This window comes from Myotis myotis, unplaced genomic scaffold (genome assembly GCF_014108235.1).
Source record: "Myotis myotis isolate mMyoMyo1 unplaced genomic scaffold, mMyoMyo1.p scaffold_m19_p_5, whole genome shotgun sequence".
In the NCBI taxonomy this organism is placed as follows: domain Eukaryota; kingdom Metazoa; phylum Chordata; class Mammalia; order Chiroptera; family Vespertilionidae; genus Myotis; species Myotis myotis.
The window spans coordinates 31,393,113-31,410,790 of record NW_023416357.1 but is presented as its reverse complement, the minus strand read 5'-3'; the positions used below and the strand labels follow the sequence as shown (position 1 = coordinate 31,410,790).

Genomic DNA, 17,678 nt, shown 5'->3' with positions numbered 1-17,678 from the left:
AAAAATTAAATTTCAGGCCAACATTATTAGGCTGAATTAGGCTCTACATAAAGAATGCAGATTCTTCTAGAATGTGCCATTTTGGAAAGAGATGCTAGGGAAGAGTTTTGTTTTTTTCTCCCACTACCAACTATTCACCCTGTTACCCCTCCCCCTGTACTACTGGTCCAGCCAAAGGTAATTGAAATGATCTTTGCTTACATTCCCCCAGCATTTGTTGCTTCTATTCTAAATTAAATGTGATGAGTAGGAGCTGTGGGAAATTAGAAGATGAAAACCAAGATAAGATGGCACCATTCATAAAAATCAAATGAAAGCAGTAAACATAGGTGGTTTAACAATAAAAGTTTATTTGTATTTTGGAAAAATAATAATTGATTAAAGCAAACTTAGCATAGCTTACTAGTAAAAGCCAAAGTTTTGTGGTACTAAAAATATTTAATGAAAATTGATTGTGGAAAAAGTGAATTTGATTTCATACAATGACACTTGCAAAAGTATTCTTAGTGGTTTTTTTTCATAATAACCCAAAATGGAAATAATTCAAATATCCTTTAGTAAGAGAATGGATACATTATTATGTATTCATGTAATGTAATACTACATAGCAATAAAACGGCAAACTACTAATATACACACCAACATGGATGAATATTAAAAACATGTTGATTGAAAGAAAGGCACAAAAGAATATATCCAGTATAATTCTATCTATATGAAGTTTAAAAGCAGGCAAAACTAATGGTTGATTATAGAAATCAGAATAAAGTTTCATTCTTTGAAAGGGGATATAGGTGCCTTACCTGGTGTCACCAATGTTTTATATCTTGAATTCGGTAATGTTTACTTGGGTCTATGCATATGCACACTTAAGATTCATGTACTTTGTGTTAACCCTCACTAAAAATGAGCTTGATTACTATTATTTAGTAATATACCATGTTAACTTAACTTTGATTGTTAAAATAAAACCAAATCATAAGCCCATCTTAAGTCAAGATATAACAGAATAAGGGCACGCTAGTTTGTTTTCTAAGATTTGTATATTATATTTTACTAAATAAATGTATTATCCAGCTCCCTCTAATTTGATATCTGTTTAATAATAAGATTGATGTTTCACATAATGTGTGTTTTTCTTCCCACTAAAATTAAAGAAATAAATGTAGTAAAATCTCAGTTCAGACAAAAATGTGTCTTATTTGAGGAAGAGTGCCCCCATTTGACAATGATTTTATTTTCCAGGTGGCTTGGGAACATTCCATGCCTTTCTAAATACAGCTGTCCATATAGTCATGTATTCCTACTACGGACTCTGTGCACTGGGACCAGCCTACCAGAAGTATTTGTGGTGGAAAAAATATCTAACATCATTACAGCTTGTGAGTAATTAATTATCGTTAAGACAATATTTGAAACTAAACTAGAGTCATTTGTTTTCCCTGTGAATTAGGATATTAACTAAACAAAGAACAAAGTTTACAAAACAATAGGGATATGAAGAGTCTGGCCTCTATGTGGTATCACATGATTATCCTTTCCGGCTTATTTAAACTGTTGTCAGGAACGTTATTGACAACAAAGCATATTTGGTAATCAAGAGGCGTAGACAATTAAATCAAAATGTGTATCCATCTACCGTCTTTATACTATTTTGTGTATTTATATAAAATACATATTTATGATCACAGTAATCTCCAAGTTATATGAACCTCAGTAGGCATAATATTAAATTAGAAGTTTCATATTCTAGATCTAAATGATCTTGATGGGGTATACCTTTGAGGGAATCATGAGCATTCCTGTGTGCCGGCCTATCTAGTCCTCATGTTTCTAAGTCTATTTTCCTCCAACTAGGAAAAGTACTGTGAGGATTAAAGGCCTACAGTGGTGCTATAATACACACACACACACACACACACACACACACACACACACACACACAATTGACAGCACCCTCAATAACCAAACATAGGAAATGGTGAAATAAATTATTTTCATTTCTACACTGGAATATTACAAAGTCATGAAAATTATTTACAATTTCTTTCTCTTTAAGCGTTCCCCCCCCCCCCCATAACATACATTAGAGCACTGTCCTCAAGTAAGCAATGTTCAGAATTGCAGAGGTACTCAATTTAAAGCTAATAAGGCTTTCCAAGCATTAATCCTAAAAATATATGGCATACAATTTTTTTGAAGAGTGATCATAGGTTGAGATGCTGATTGTTTTTACATTTTATCTTCTATTAAAAGAAAAATTCTATGATCCTCATGTTTCCAGATTTATAGTCTATAATAATGTAGTGTTATATTCTGCCAGTAACACTAAAGAGAAAGTGTGAATTTAGGTGTAGATAGCCTTTTGAAATTCAGTTTCTATTAAAACCCTACAACTTGTTAAATGAAATTCGGCATATTTATATAATGTGTTCTCCCAGGCGAGAGACTGATATTTTAGTCTGTAAGGATATTAAATCAATATCAGAGTATATCCTTGCAGAATTGTTTATTGTATTTTAAATTGGCAACACCCCAAATAACCAATCCTAAGGAAATAGTGCAATACATTATTTTAACTCCTACTTTGGAGTATTATGAAGTCATAAAAATTATTCACAATTACTTTTTTTAAGTGTACTTTCTGATTTTAAAATAACATATGCTCCTTGCAGAGAAGTAAGAACAAGGTAAGCAAAGAGAAAAAAATATGTATAATTTCACCACTCAGGGAAAATCAGAGCTGATATTTTATTTTATTCTCATCTAGCTTTTCTCCTCTATGCTTATATGTTTATACCGTTTGCATGATTTGTATTATACGGTATGTAATATTTTGTATTAGGCTTTTTTTCACTTAACATACTCTTAAATGTTGTAAAGACTTTTTAGCAATGTGGTAAAATACTTACATAGAAAGAGGAATAGATTTTGTTCAGTATTATTCCATATTTATCAGGTATACACAATCGCATCTGCATAGAATGTGGCGGATATTGCTTAGGCTTTCTAAGGTTTCGTTTCTTTCTCTGCAAAATGAGAGGAATAACTCTAGCTACTGCACAGTAAAGTCATAGAAATTTCTTAACCTAATGCAAAGAAAGTTGATGATGATTATAAAAGAAACTATGTGAAAATCTTAACTGCAGTGATAACTGGATGAATTGTTATTTATTTTTATTTATAGATTTTCACTTTTCTAAAATTTCCACACAACGCATGTTGCCTTTTAGTAAGGGGAAAAATATATCCAAAAAATCTGGATATATTAAGGGTCCTTCTTAAGACTATGTAGAATGCTCTGGAACACAGAGTCTTTGGGCATCACTAAGAAGGTCCCTAAAACTGTCTCACTCCTCTCAGAGTCTCTGGCAAACAGTATATATTTTTATCTCTAACAGTAGAGGACAGATGGCAGATATGAGGAATCAGACATGCCTTGGTGCCTATAAAATTTGTGGGGCTCTAATTAGATTGTTTTTATTTCCCCAGAATTGAAATACCTAGTCTAACAACAAATTATTTGAAATTGAAACTATCTGAAATATTAGGCCATAAGGTAGTGGTCCCATGTGCATTTCATCAATCAAAGAGTCATGTCAAAGACTTGCAGAACACTTGCCCTGTTGGTTCTCTGAGTAGGAAAGGGCTGCTGCTTTGCCCAGCAACAGGCACATTTGCATAGGTCCTCTGGAGTTGTGCAGTTTGGTGGGACTGAATAGTGGTTCCAATTCCCATCTGGATTTTTACACTGTTCCACCCACTATCACTCCCCATGGAGGCTAGATTGAAAGATAAAATTCCCTATCCAACAGTAGTTTGGAGGTGGTTGGAGAGTGTTTAAACATAAGTAGCAAAGAATGCATTAAATAATTGCTCCATTTTGACTCTGCATATCTGAACAATATTTTTCATTCTTTCATCTGTTAGGTCCAGTTCATTATTGTCACCATCCACATAGGCCAATTCTTTTTCATGGAGGATTGCAAGTACCAGTTTCCAGTCTTTCTGTACATCATTATGAGTTATGGGTGCATCTTTCTGCTGCTCTTTCTCCATTTTTGGTACCGTGCTTACACCAAAGGTCAGAGGCTGCCCAAAACTGTGAAAAATGGAATCTGCAAAAACAAAGATCACTGAAATTCAAGTACAACAGGAATCTATGAATGAGACTGATATCTTGTCTTCCTTGACAATCACGAGATATTTCCATGTGCAGTGCATTTTGTATATTTTTCAAAAGCAAGAGCTTGTATTTTTATGATAAGTTATTGGGGTTTCTGATATTTGAGAGCCTATACTCCCAGATAACAGAGTCTTCTGATAATTAGAGCCTAAAGCAGCCCGTTTTTCAGCTGCTTTTAAACCTCATCTAAAGGTTTTAGTTAATACATTTTGTTACACTAAAAGGATCATGTGAAACAGTACAGTACCTTTCAAAGAAGTTCAGTGTAAATGAGAAATATCACTAGGTATTTTGAGTACAGACAGAGATCCATGCTGTACAGTGGATTCCTTCTGCCAGGTCTGAAAACCTCTAACTCTGGGCTTTGGCATCGTAGCTTGGTGACTATACTCAGAAAACATTATGTTTATTCTAGAGTTAAATTCCCATTCTAAAGAACTAACAAAATGAACATTAAGTGAATGTTGGGTAAGTTGTCATTTAAAACCACTAACAATAATTTTTAATGGATCTCCTGAGTAGCTGCCACCAGTTTTGCTGATAAGACTTTATCACAACCTTTTGTCATATGAAGTGTTTAGAAGTAACACTCCTTTCAAGGAACACATTGAGGCACTTAATACTAAGGTTAAGTTAATATTTTGAAAACAGGTGATTTTTTCTGATGGTTTAATGAACACTCTGCTATAACTGTCTTTCAATTGTCTTTGTATGTTTCTGGAAAGAGGTGAATTTGTCAATGGAAAAAGTACTGTATAGCCCTAGCCAGTTTGGCTCAGTGGATAGAGCATCAGTAAGTCCCAGGTTTAATTCCGGTCAAGGGTGTGTACCTTGGTTGCAGGATCCTCCCCTGCCTGGGCCCTGGTCAGGGCTCCTGCAGAAGGCAACCAATCCATGTGTTTCTTTCACATCGATGTTTCTCTCTGTCTTTCCTCTGTCTTCCATTTAAAAATCAATGGAAAAATATCCTCTGCTGAGGTTTAACAAAAACAAACAAAAAATAAATAAATAAAGGTGATTAAATGTTTAAAAAGAAAAGAAAAAGTACTGTATAGTTTACTGGGAAAAATCTGTTGTCTGTTGTATCATAATGTCACTTTCTTATATGGTCATCGTTTAAAAGATTATCTTGGTTAAATATATATTGATCAGATATGGAAATGTTCATGTCATTAATGTATTGCAGGTACCCTTTTAGACTACCCATCACAGTTTCCAGAGATGTGTTAGAATGGCTTATGAAGCAATTGGAGGCAAATGGTGATACAGAGATTATCCAGGGAAGATTTAGTTATATGAGTGTTTCTCTCAATGGAGAGAGACTACATAATAGGTATTGTTATGGATATACTGCATGAAAAAATATTTTCTAGATTTATTAACAGCCTGCATTTTTTAAACTTATAAATTATATAATGAAGGACTAAAATTCATTTTGCAATGTTTCATTTCTTTAAAATTGCTACTTTCTAAAATTCTCTTATTCTTGAACAGTAGATTTTTGCCCAAGAAACACAAATATTTGGACATTTAAAAATTTTCCTTATAGATTGTTTGTCCCCATTATATTTATACTCAATTTTTGAAGGACAGCCTATGCTTTTATTACTTTAAGCCAGCGGTCGCCAACTGGTGGTCCGTGGACCACTGGTGGTCCATGCGGTCTGAAAGGTTGGCGACCGCTGGTTTAAGGAAACCATTGGAGCAGTGGTTGCAAACCGGTGGTCCGTGGACCACTGTGGTCTGTGAGGTACGAAAGGTTGGCAACCGCTGCAAACAACTAGTACTTAAGGGCCTCAGTTATTGTGTAACACACAGTGATACTTACTGTACAGCAAAGTCTGAGTGTTTACTCACTGTAAGCTCCTATAGTTCTGTGTCTTCCCCCAGTCTGTTAATCTATACCATAGCCTTTTCACACTTACCCGGTACATAAGGTTATGTGCCTTTAGTGACCCTTAATGACTTCACTTGCTCACAATGTGAGAAGATGAGGGTTGAAAATGGGGGAAAATTAATATTTTTAAAAATAAAGAAGAAAGAACAGGAGAGCAGAGCTAAAAGAAATAACAGATTTAATTTACTTCTCTCAGAGTCTCAGGATTCTTTAAGTATTTTCTTATTTTGGCTCTTCAAATCCAACTTGTGCTAAATAAGAAGGCATGGTAGGTGCTGTTATATACATACACACAATTGCCAAAGACCCCAGTAGAGTAAAGACCAAACGCAAGCAAAAATAAAAGAAGATAAAGCAGGAGAGTTTGATTTCTTTCCCTGCATCCTTTCTGACTTGCATTGTACGACCACTCTTAATCACCCTGTAGTTTTTGAAATGTTTGAGGTGCCTACCAGCTCACAGTAACATGTGATGGAAACACATTCTAAATTATACAAATCAAAGGAATTATGTTACATGAAAAGAAATCACAGCTGGCAGAAACATCCTCCGTGTAAACACTGGCAGATAAAAATGCATCCTCCGGATGCAGAATTTGCACAGCCAGTGTTTTGTATTAAAGGGCTTTGTGGGTTACAGAGAGTTTCTATTGGGGTTTCATCCCACTTTTCAGTATTTTATTGCCTTTGGATTTGCATACCTAACAAATAAAGAGCCCAGTTACATAATCTGGTTTATGACATAAGGGGCTCTATGAATCCTTGAGAATATTGTAAATAAATAGAAATTTAAAAATATTAAATATATAAGGGACATTACAATTTTCCAGTCTTAATTTAATAGAATTCTTAATGAGTAGACTACATTGTTACCTAAATTATAAGGTTATGAGTTATATTTCTTCATATTAACCCTTATTTTTTCATGTTTTTAAAGACTGGAAAACTGGCTATTGTCAAAGTTTTGATTGTGTGTGTGTGTATGTATGTATGTATGTATTATCATAAATTTGTGATGTTACATGTATGTGTTTGTGTGTGCATTATATTTGTTGTATTGTGTGTGTGTGTATGTGTGTGCATCTTTCATTTGGATTCTAACTGCATATGTTTGCATGGGTTGGTGCTTTTTAACCTGAATATTCATTTAACCAAAGTATTTTACACATTTGTTGTATACGTGCTATGTTCAGACATTAGTGATATAGATACCTGTGACATAGTTGGGGCCTCCTGGAGCTTAGAGGACGACTGGTAGAAGAAATTATGTTACAGGCCAGTATGTGATAGTTACCATCTGAGTGAAAATCCTGTCACTTGGCAAGCAGGGAAGGCTCTATGAAGGAATTTGACTTTGAGTTCTGCGTTTAAGGTGTACAGAATTTCAAAATGGGTGGTGGGTTAATGGGCAAGGTGTGTGAAGTAAAAGGAAATAACAAAGCATGGGCCAGGGGAAGGAAAGTATTAGAAAACTTGAGGGAATTGGCAATGAACCAAATCAAAGTGAGGTTTCCTGTAGGTGCTACAGAGAAATGAGGCCAGAAAGGGAGGCGGGCTCTGACCTCTGGTACCTGTAGCTGCAGCAACTGGGTTGATTCTCCAGGCGGTGGGAGTATTCAGTGGTTTGTGAGAGAAGAGGGGTGATTGAAGTGGTACCTTAAGAGGAGTCCTCTAGTGGGGTGGGATGGGGTTTAGGGACGGCATGGGACACTAAAGGCAAAGATAAATAAGTTTATTTTAAGGCTCCACCTTAAATGTAAACAAAATCTGACTACTGGGCCCTGCTTATGGCATGCCTCCATTTCTGGATTAGTTTCCTATCCGACTCACTGCTTCTGCCCTCACCTTCTTACAATGCATAGTCTAGGTCACATTCAAATGTAAATTAAATCATGTCAGTCTTACTCAGAAGCCTTCAGTAGCATCTGATTTCACCCAAATAAGAAAGAGCCAGAGTTTCTACAGTGGTCTATTAGGCTGTCTCCCACCTGCCATAGCACCTGTGTCCTCCCCTGTGACGCCACCCTTGGCTCCCTCTGCTCCACTCACACTGGCCTCCTTGCACCCACTGGACCATGCTAAGCATTTTCTTATCTTAGGGCCCTTGGTTTAGTTTTTGCCTCTGCTTACGGGACTCCTTCCCAAGTAACTGCTGGGCTACACCCCTCACTTCCTTCAGTCCTTGCTTCCTTCAGACGTTACTTTCTCAATGATGCCATGTTTACCATCACAACCTGTATCTTGATCTCTCTTTACCTTGCTATTTCTTTCTTCCCTTCAGCACTTCCTACCTTGTAACATGCTATACGATGGATTTAGTTGTTATTTATATTGTATATTGACAGTCTTCCTTATTAGAAAGCAAGGTCCTGGGAGGTACCTGTGCTTTTACCTTCTCCCTCTTTTTCCCCCACAGGCCTGCATCTCCTAAACTCTAAGGGACCCCATGAGACTCGCAACCAGGAAAGCAGTGGGTAGCAGCAGCTTGTCCTGGGCTAACCCCCTGACCCTGTCCCCAAGGGCCCCCTTTTTTCTGACTTTTCAGTGAGCTGACAGCAGCCCCACCGTGGCTCACTTCTTTCCCATAATGTTTCTAGAGAGCAAAGCAGCCCCTCCTAGTCTCTCTCCTGTTGCTTCTTCTATCCTAAGCCCTTCCTTGTTCCACTGTCCCCAGCTTTAATAAACGTACTCTCAAAATTAAAAAAGAAAAAAAGAAAGGAAGGTACCCTTGTCCTCAAGCATAGACATTGTGGGTTGTTGTGTTCACTGCCAGTAGGTAGAAGAACAATGGCTGGCATATTACAGGAGTGGAATGTCTCTCAACTGGAATTTCTTATGCTTAGCCTAGAGGCCCGGTGCATGAAATTTGTCAATGGGGGAGTGGGGGGTCAATGGGGGAGCTCAGTCTGCACCCTTTCGCAATCCAGGACCACTGGCTCCTAACTGCTTGCCTGCCTGCCTGATCACCCCTAACCACTCGCCCGCCTGCCTGATGGCCCCTAACCACTCTCCTGCCTGCCTGATCACCCCTAACCGCTTGCCTGCCTGATTGCCCCCAACCGCCTCTGCCTTGGCCCCCGCCACCGCGGCTTCATCCAGAAGGACATCTGGAAGGTCGTTCAGCTGTCCAGTCTAATTAGCATATTATGTTTTTATTATTATAGATTAGTTATAGGAGGGAGACAATAGAGGTAAAATATTCTCATCAAGAGTACCATATCAAAGTTACACGCTATCAATATGACTTTGCACTGTTGATGTTAACCTTGCTCACCTGGTTGAGGTAATGTTACTCTTTTTCCCCTTCCTTTATTCTTTGGGAGGGAAGAACTGTGTATAGATACACTTAAGGATACCCCCTGAGGGCAAAGTATCTGCATAAATTATTTAGAATTCTTATGCATAGGTAAGTTGCCTATTCTAGTATTTAATCACATATATTATTTATATTAGTATGGACTCATGAATACCTATTTTATACTTTGGGTTATAATCCAATACAGCTTTACTTACTTCATTGCTCACATTTGTCTATCTCCATTAGGAGGTCTTCCTGCGTCACTTTGACATATCCCCACTTACTTTCTGGCACTACAAGATGTTTCCTGCTCATCTTACATATTTTTTGCCCTAATCCTAGAATCAGTCAAATCGCCTAGGGGCCCTGGCTCCTTTGGTTAGAGAATGGTATTGGAAACCAAGAGCTGGAACTAGGTGTGCTAATTTCTACTGGAGTATCATTGCTCTGGGCCCTCTCAGCTGACAGCCAGGAAGATGTGTGTATAATAACCAGAGTATAAACACATATCTAAATCTATATATATAAAAGCCTAAGCGACCATTACAGCTGGGCAACTGGTAGCTATGATGTGCACTGACCACTAGGGAGCAGATGCTCAACACAGGAGCTGCCCCCTGGCAGTTAGTGCGCTCCCACTGCAAACCGCCTGTGGCAGGCCAACCTCTCACAGTCCCTCTCCCTGGCCGGCCAACCTCCTGTGGTCCCTCCCCCTAGCCAGCCAGCCTCCCACGGTCCCTCCTACCGGCCAGCCAGCCCCAATTGGCCCCGATTGGGACTGGGGGAGACGGCCCCTATTGCTGGGTGGGGGACCCCACCATGCACAAATTTGTGCACCAGGCCTCTAGTATTTCTATATGTAACTATATCTTATTAAGATAAACGAGTTCATATTGATATCTCCAAATGTAATCCATTACCTCATGGATTGTTCTAGCGCCTTTGCCTCTTGCTTGTCTATAACTCCAACATTGAGAAACCTGGCTCCCAACATCTGCTATCTATTTACTTAATAGTTCAAGTCTAGTATGCATGTATAGTGGTTTCAGACTTGTTAGCCCATACCTCACTTTGTCAACTACATTTCCTTTTGTCTTCCATATACAGACTTCTCTTACTTCCAGAATTAAGTTAGTGTCTTTCTCCCTCATCTTCTTCAATGACGTTGTTTCATACACAGTATTTGTAACACAGATTCTTTTGTCACATTCTACATTTCATCCTGGACCCCATCACCTGGTAAATGATTTAAAACTTTTGGCATCCTTTAAGGTTCACTCTCTGTGCTATAAAGCTCTTTGAGTTTTGACAAATGCATGGTGTCATATATCCAACAGTATTATATGGAACAGTTTCAATGCCCTAAAAATTCTCTGTGCTTCACAGGTACAAACCTTCCCTAGCCTGAACCCCTGGCATCCACTGTTCTGTCTGCCATCTCTATAGATTTGCCTTTTCCAGAATGTCATATAAATGTAATCATGTAGTATGTAGCCTTTTTATATTAGATAGGTCCACTTATAAAAATGTATTTAAGATTCCTCCATGTCTTTGTATGGCTTGATAGCTTATTTCTTTTTATTGCTCAGTCATATTTAATTTTTCTTTATCCATTTGCCTATTGAAGGACATCTTGGTTCCTTCCAGTTTGGGGGTGATTGAGTAAAGCTGCTATAAACATTCACATGCTGGTTTTTGTGTGGATATAAGTTTAAAGTCAGGTGGGTAAATACGTAGGAACACAATTGCTGGGTTGTATGGTAAGACATGTTTAACTTCATAAGAAAAATGCCAAAATGTCTTCCAAAGTGGCTGTACCATTTTGCAGTCCCACCAGCAATGAATGAGAGTTCCAGTTGCTCCACATTCTCATCACAATTTGATATTTTTAGTTTTTTGGATTTTAGACATTCTAAGAGGTATATAGTATTATCTCATTATTGTTTTAATTTATGTTTTTCTCATGAAAAATGATGTTTAACATTGATTTATTTTTATTTTTTTTCTTATTCCTCATATAGGATGCCTTTTATTTTCTGATCTTTACATATTTCTATACACTCTCCAGACTTTGTTCAGTGTTTTCTCCTCCATGAAGTCTTTACAGATCTTATTATCCCTTAGCAGTGTCTTCCTCTTTTGAATTTCTATTGCACTACAGTGGAGTTACATCATATCCTGTCTAACTGATTCAGATTCAACTGTAGATCCACCATCTTTCCATGTGATTACAAAATCCAAAAGGCCCTGGAACCCAACGTTTGTAAGTCTGCAGCACACTTATTTGATAGCCAAACCTGACTGGGGCACTGAGAGGCTATTTGTCTTTTTATTCATCCTGATTTGCTGTAGAAATATGAATGTGTTTGATTATGGGGTGCTGCCCAAACCTCTTCTGTGATAGTAAATAATATATGTGTACAATATATTCCCCTCAGAAAGATTGTGGATTACATTTACTCCCAGGGGAGTGGATATATTTTAATTTTCTAGGGACTGGTAAGAATGGATCTCAATAGACTGAGAGATCCCTTTGGGTTCCTGAGAGCAGGGGACTTTCACATTCTCTCTGATAGTTTCTCTGGAGATACTGTCTGGTCAGACAGGGCCAGAGAGAGCCGGGTAGAGATTTCTGGGCCTTTCCCTACCTGGTTTGGCTCAGTGGATAGAGCATCAGCCTACGGACTGAAGGGTCCCAGCTTCGATTCCAGTCAAGAGCACATGCCGGGGTTGCAGGCTTGATCCCCAGTAGGAGGCATGTAGAAGGCAGCTGATCAATGATTCTCATCATTGATGTTTCTATCTCTTCCTCTCTGAAATCAATAAAAATATATATTTTAAAAATAGCAAACCAGTAAGAATACATGTCAAGGTTAGAAATTAAGTTGGATTGTTAAAAAATGGAAGAAGTTCTATTTCTTGGAGTTATGAGTTTGTGAACTAAGAATTCTACCTGACATATAGAGATAAAATTACACCCTCAAAGAGCTGTGTCTCCTCTTTCCATTGTAGTGAAATAAACTTCCCAGGGTCTCACATCTTGGAGGCCTTTGAATCAGCATGCAACCCGAGGACTGCCTCAGAGCTCTTTGCAGTGTCGTTCCGGTTTCTGTTCCTTGATAGCCCTATGGTGTCATGTGGACTGATTGCTTACATTATGGTATCTTTTATCCATATATTTTCCCCATGTGTGTACTGTATAACTTTCAAGTTTTCTTCCTTGTACCATTTTGCAAAGTGAATCAAGATAAATGGTTTTCACAATTCCCCTACCCACTGAAGTGTAATCACAGTTGCCAAGAGAGAAAATTTAAACCTGTGATTTTAAGAATATGTACCAGTTTTATACCTACAGGCAAAGCAGCCTGTCATGCAATTCCTCATTTAAAACACATTCCCTTTGTCATTATTTACTTCTGCCACTGGAGAGCACTTTTGCATAAAACTGCAATATATTTTGTCCTAGTCAAATCAAAGCCCTACCTTAAAGGAGTAGCATCTAATTTCTTGTCCCTGACTACAGGAGGGAAGGGAGCATTTGTTGCTGCTGGATGGTGGTGGTAGTGGTGGTAGTGATATGTGTGATTGTCTTTCATATCCAGTGGACTCCTTCTCTACTTCGATAACTGTGCCAATTTCTTCCTTCTGGGCTACTTCTGACTTCCTTGGATTGATTATGCAGGCTCTTCTTGGTCTTCCACCTGAGGGTGGGACATATAAATCTCCCAACTACATATTACTACCACTTTTGTCATCTGTGATTCACAATCACATTGTCATTTTTATACAGGAGTCTTTGTTGTCATTTCTTAATAGGCTTTAACATTTCAGGGTGTGGACCTGTTACACAATTAACTTTATATTTGCCTAATTCATTGTTGTATGCTTACATATTTTTTCTTCTTTTTTCAGCTTTATTAAGGTATAATTAACAAATAGACATTGTATATATTTTAAGTGTGCAACTTGATGTTTTATACACATTGTGAAATTATCACCGAAATCAATCTAATTAACATAGCTATACAATAAAGTATTGTTAACTATAGTCACCACGCTGTACATTAGATCTCCAGAATGTATTCATCTTGTATAACTGAAATTGTGTACCCTTTGACCAATATCTCCACATTTTCCCCTCCTCTCCCCCAATCCCATTTCTGGAAACCACTGATACCTCTGCTTCTATGAGTTTGACATTCTATATTCCACATATAAGTGAGCTCATACAGTATTTGTTTTTCTGAGTCTGGCTTATTTCACTTACAATAATGTCCTCCAGGTTTATTTAGGTTGTCACTAATGACAGGATTTCCTTCTTTTTTTAAGGCTGAATAGTATTTCATTTAATATATACACACACCATATTTTCTTTTTTAAATTAAATTTACTTTTTCCATCACCATTTATCCTCTCTGTGCCCTCTTCCACCTCCATCCACTCCCTCTCACTTTCCACAATCACCACACTGTTTTCCGTGCCCAGGAGTTCTCTCTTTCTCTTTTTTCTTTTCTCCCTTTTGTTCAAACCCTTTTCTTTATCCATTCATCCATCAATGGATACTTGGGTTGTTTCTATATCTTGGCTACTGTGAATAGTGCTACAATGAACATGGGAGGGCAGACTCTTTGAGATACTGATTTTGTTTCCTTTGAATATATATCCAGAAGTAGGATTGCTAGGTTATATGGCAATTCTATTTTTTTTAGTTTTTTGAGGAGTCTCCATATTTTCCATAATGGCTGTACTAATTTCCATTTCTACCAACAATGTACAAGGGTTCCCTTTTCTCCACATCCTTGTCAACATTTATCTTTTGTCTTGTTGAGAATAGTCATCCTAAGAGGTGTGAGATTGTATCTCATTGTGGTTTTGGCTTAGATAAATTTTGCCTTCTCCTTTTAAAATGAGAAAATAAAAGGAAAAAGATAATTTTTGTTAGTAAATACAGTATTTTACCCTTTTGAGAATTTATACATCCAGAAGCAAAGATTTTTAAATTGCTAGAAATAATTTTTTAAATATATCTTATTGATTTTTTACAGAGAGGAAGGGAGAGGGATAGAGAGTTAGAAACATCAATCAGCTGCCTCCTGCACACCTCCTACTGGAGATGTGCCTACAAGCAAGGTACATGCCCTTGACTGGAATCGAACCTGGGACCTTTCAGTCAACAGGCTGATGCTCTATCCACTGAGCCAAACCAGTTAGGGCTAGAAATAATTTTTTTTTAAAATATATTTTATTGATTTTTCACAGAGAGGAAGGGAGAGAGACAGAGAGTTAGAAACATCGATGAGAGAGAAACATCGATCAGCTGCCTTCTGCACATCTCCCACTGGGGATATGCCCGCAACCCAGGTACATGCCCTCGACCGGAATGGAACCTGGGACCCTTCAGTCCACAGGCCGACGCTCTATCCACTGAGCCAAACCGGTCTCGGCGCTAGAAATAATTTTTATGTAAAGCATATTATTCTTTAAACCGTTAGTGTCTTTAATCCAACTTATCAAGTTCTATTTTTTAAAAACTAATTTTTGGAAGGAAGCTGATTCCCTTTAAAATCATATAATAATAGTCTACCTAATGTGTTGTTCTGCTCCCTCCCACCCCTCGCCCCACCGTCTTTGTCTTCAGCAGGGTGAAATAAACAATAAACAGCATTCATTTTTCTCCCACACAAAAGGAAAAAGAAACTTTAGATATTGTTATTGAATAAACAATATACATAGATTTAAGTACTTCTAGTTACTTGGCTCTGAACTTTTAATAAAAAGTCCTGTCTCTAACTCACAAGGATTGTAAAATTGAAGAATGAAAGCTGCTAGTCTAAAACATATCTGTAACATCAGATTATAGAGTGCTCTTTGATACATTAATTTTTTTCAAATGTGTCCTTGTAGGGGATATGTTTTTATGGCTATACATACCCATTTGGCAAACATAAGACAATCTGGGCTAATATGGAAAATGATATGGACTGCAGATTTAAATAACTTTTACCCTGATGCATGAAGTAAGAAAAAGGGCAGAGCATTACCTGGACTTACATGTAGACAGATGGTGGAATTCTTCAATATTGTTTCAATTCTTTCCCTCTAATTAGTTAGTAATTGAATAGCATATTGAATGCTCACAGTTTCCCCTTTTCTTATTTTTATAATTATTTTAAAGAAAAAGAGTTTGTTAGAATAAGGCAGACATGTGTGGTTTGTGCTTTTAGAGGCAGTGGACAAAGGGAGGGTCTTCCCTCTGCTTAATTAGGGAAGCTAGCAAGGAGAAGAGCACTGAGACAGGCAGGTGTAGATTTTGTTGTTAAGATGTCCTCCTTCTTTTTACAGTGTTTACCATGTAAAACTCCCGGTGCTTGATTGATTGTAGCCATGCATGCACTGTGGAAAATAAACAATTTCATTCAAATCCTATATAATAAAAGCCTAATATGCTGTTTCCAGTTGTCCAGTCGTCCCTTCAACCAATCAAAGCATAATATGCTAATGATATGCTAAAGCCACTCAACCGCTCGCTATGATGTGCACTGACCACCAGGGGGCAGACACTGTGACTGGTAGGTTAGCTTGCTGCTGGGGTGCAGCTGATTGGGACTGAGCAAGACAGACTGGACATGCCCTGGGGCCCTCCCACGGTCCCTCCCCGGCTGGCCAACCTCCCGCATCCTTCCCCGGCCCCAATCATGCACCGATGGGGTCCCTTGGCCTGGCCTGCGCCCTCTCGCAATCCAGGACCTCTCGGGGGATGTCGGAGAGCTGGTTTCGACCCTATCCCGCAGGCCAGGCCAAGGGACCCCACTGGTGCACAAATTTGTGCACTGGGCCTCTAGTTTAAATAAAAAGGAAGAAGAAACTTAATTCTTTACATTGTTTTTCCCCTCCTTATTCTTTCCCACCCAATTTAAAAAATAACACAAGCTGGAAGTAGAAAATGTGGAAAACACTAAAAGTACAAATGGAAAATGAACTCTACCATATTTTCTTCATCCAAAGAGATCTATTAGTATTTGTTGTAAGTTTCAGGTAACTGTTAAAAAATAATGCTATGTAATAGTCAACCTCAAAATTTCAGTAGTTTACAACAACTGTTTTATGGTGGGTTGGTTGAGCTGATTTTAGTTGGACTAAGGGCTGTTGCCATTTCTTGGTTAGTGTAAATAATGTTTCAATGACCATAGTGGTACATATATCTTTACAAATTAGTGATTTTATATTCTTCAGGAAAATAAGAGGAATTGCTAGATCATATACTTGTTCTGTTCTTAAGGTTTTAAGAAACCTCTGTACTATTTTCCATAGTGGCTGCACCAATTTACAATCCCACCAACAGTGTCTGAGGGTTCCCCTTTCTCCACATTTTTGCCAACATTTGTTATTTCTTATTTTTGATAGTAGCCATTCTAACAGGTATGAGGTGATATCTCATTGTGATTTTCATTTGCATTTTCCTAATAACTAGTCATGTTGAACATCTTTTTCTATGTCTGTGGGCCATCTGTGTGTCCTCCTTGAAAACTACCTATTCAAAGTCTCTACCCATTTTTAAATCAGATTGTTGGTTTTTTGTTTAGTTGCATGAGTTCTGTATATATTTTGGATATTAAACTTGTATTGGAAGTGTCACTTGAAAATATCTTCTCCTGTTCGGTTGGTTGCCTTTTTGTTTTGTTGATGCTTTCTTTTGCTGTACAGAAGCCTTTTAGTTTGATGTAGTCCCATTCATCTATTTTTGCTTTTGATCTTCCTGCCTTTAGAGTCCAATTTGCAAAAATATCTCTGAGACAAATGTTCAGAAGTTTAGTGACTATATTTTCTTCCATGTGTTTCATTGTTTTAGTTTTACATTCAAGTCTTTTTTTTTTTTTTAATATATTTTATTGATTTTTTACAGAGAGGAAGGGAGAGAGATAGAGAGTTAGAAACATCGATGAGAGAGAAACATCGATCAGCTGCCTCCTGCACATCTCCTACTGGGGATGTGCCCGCAACCCAGGTACATGCCCTTGACCAGAATCGAGCGTGGGACCTTTCAGTCCGCAGGCTGACGCTCTATCCACTGAGCCAAACCGGTTTCGGCTACATTCAAGTCTTTATCCATTCTGAGTTAATATTGTGATGGTGTAAGATAATGATCTAGTTCCTTCTTTTGCATGTGCCTGTCCAGTTTTTCCAACACAATTTATTGAAGAAACTTTTATTTCTCCATTATGTTTACTTTTTCCTTTCATTTATTTTTATTTTTTCTATATCTTTAATTACCACAATAAACATATGTATTTTATAGTG

At 37.7% G+C, this 17,678-nt stretch overlaps 2 protein-coding genes across 8 annotated transcripts in view; both read left to right on the top strand.

The window, feature by feature from the left end:
- ELOVL7 (ELOVL fatty acid elongase 7) overlaps window positions 1–4,176 on the top strand; it is a 76,119-nt gene extending 71,943 nt beyond the window's left edge. For all 6 annotated transcript variants that reach the window (XM_036308245.1, XM_036308244.1, XM_036308242.1 and 3 more), the window contains 2 exons: window positions 1,246–1,382; window positions 3,931–4,176. In XM_036308245.1, coding sequence (XP_036164138.1) covers window positions 1,246–1,382; window positions 3,931–4,140 — 347 coding nt within the window. In that variant the 3' untranslated portion in view covers window positions 4,141–4,176. The remainder of the gene's footprint in view (window positions 1–1,245; window positions 1,383–3,930) is intronic.
- Window positions 4,177–5,107: 931 nt separating this feature from the next.
- DEPDC1B (DEP domain containing 1B) overlaps window positions 5,108–17,678 on the top strand; it is a 91,749-nt gene continuing 79,178 nt past the window's right edge. The window contains exon 1 of one of the 2 annotated variants that reach the window (XM_036307771.1): window positions 5,108–5,519. The gene's annotated coding sequence lies outside the window, so the exon portion shown is untranslated. Of the gene's footprint in view, window positions 5,520–9,128; window positions 9,489–17,678 lie in introns of those variants that run through there. The other variant, XM_036307772.1, reaches the window with a different exon arrangement.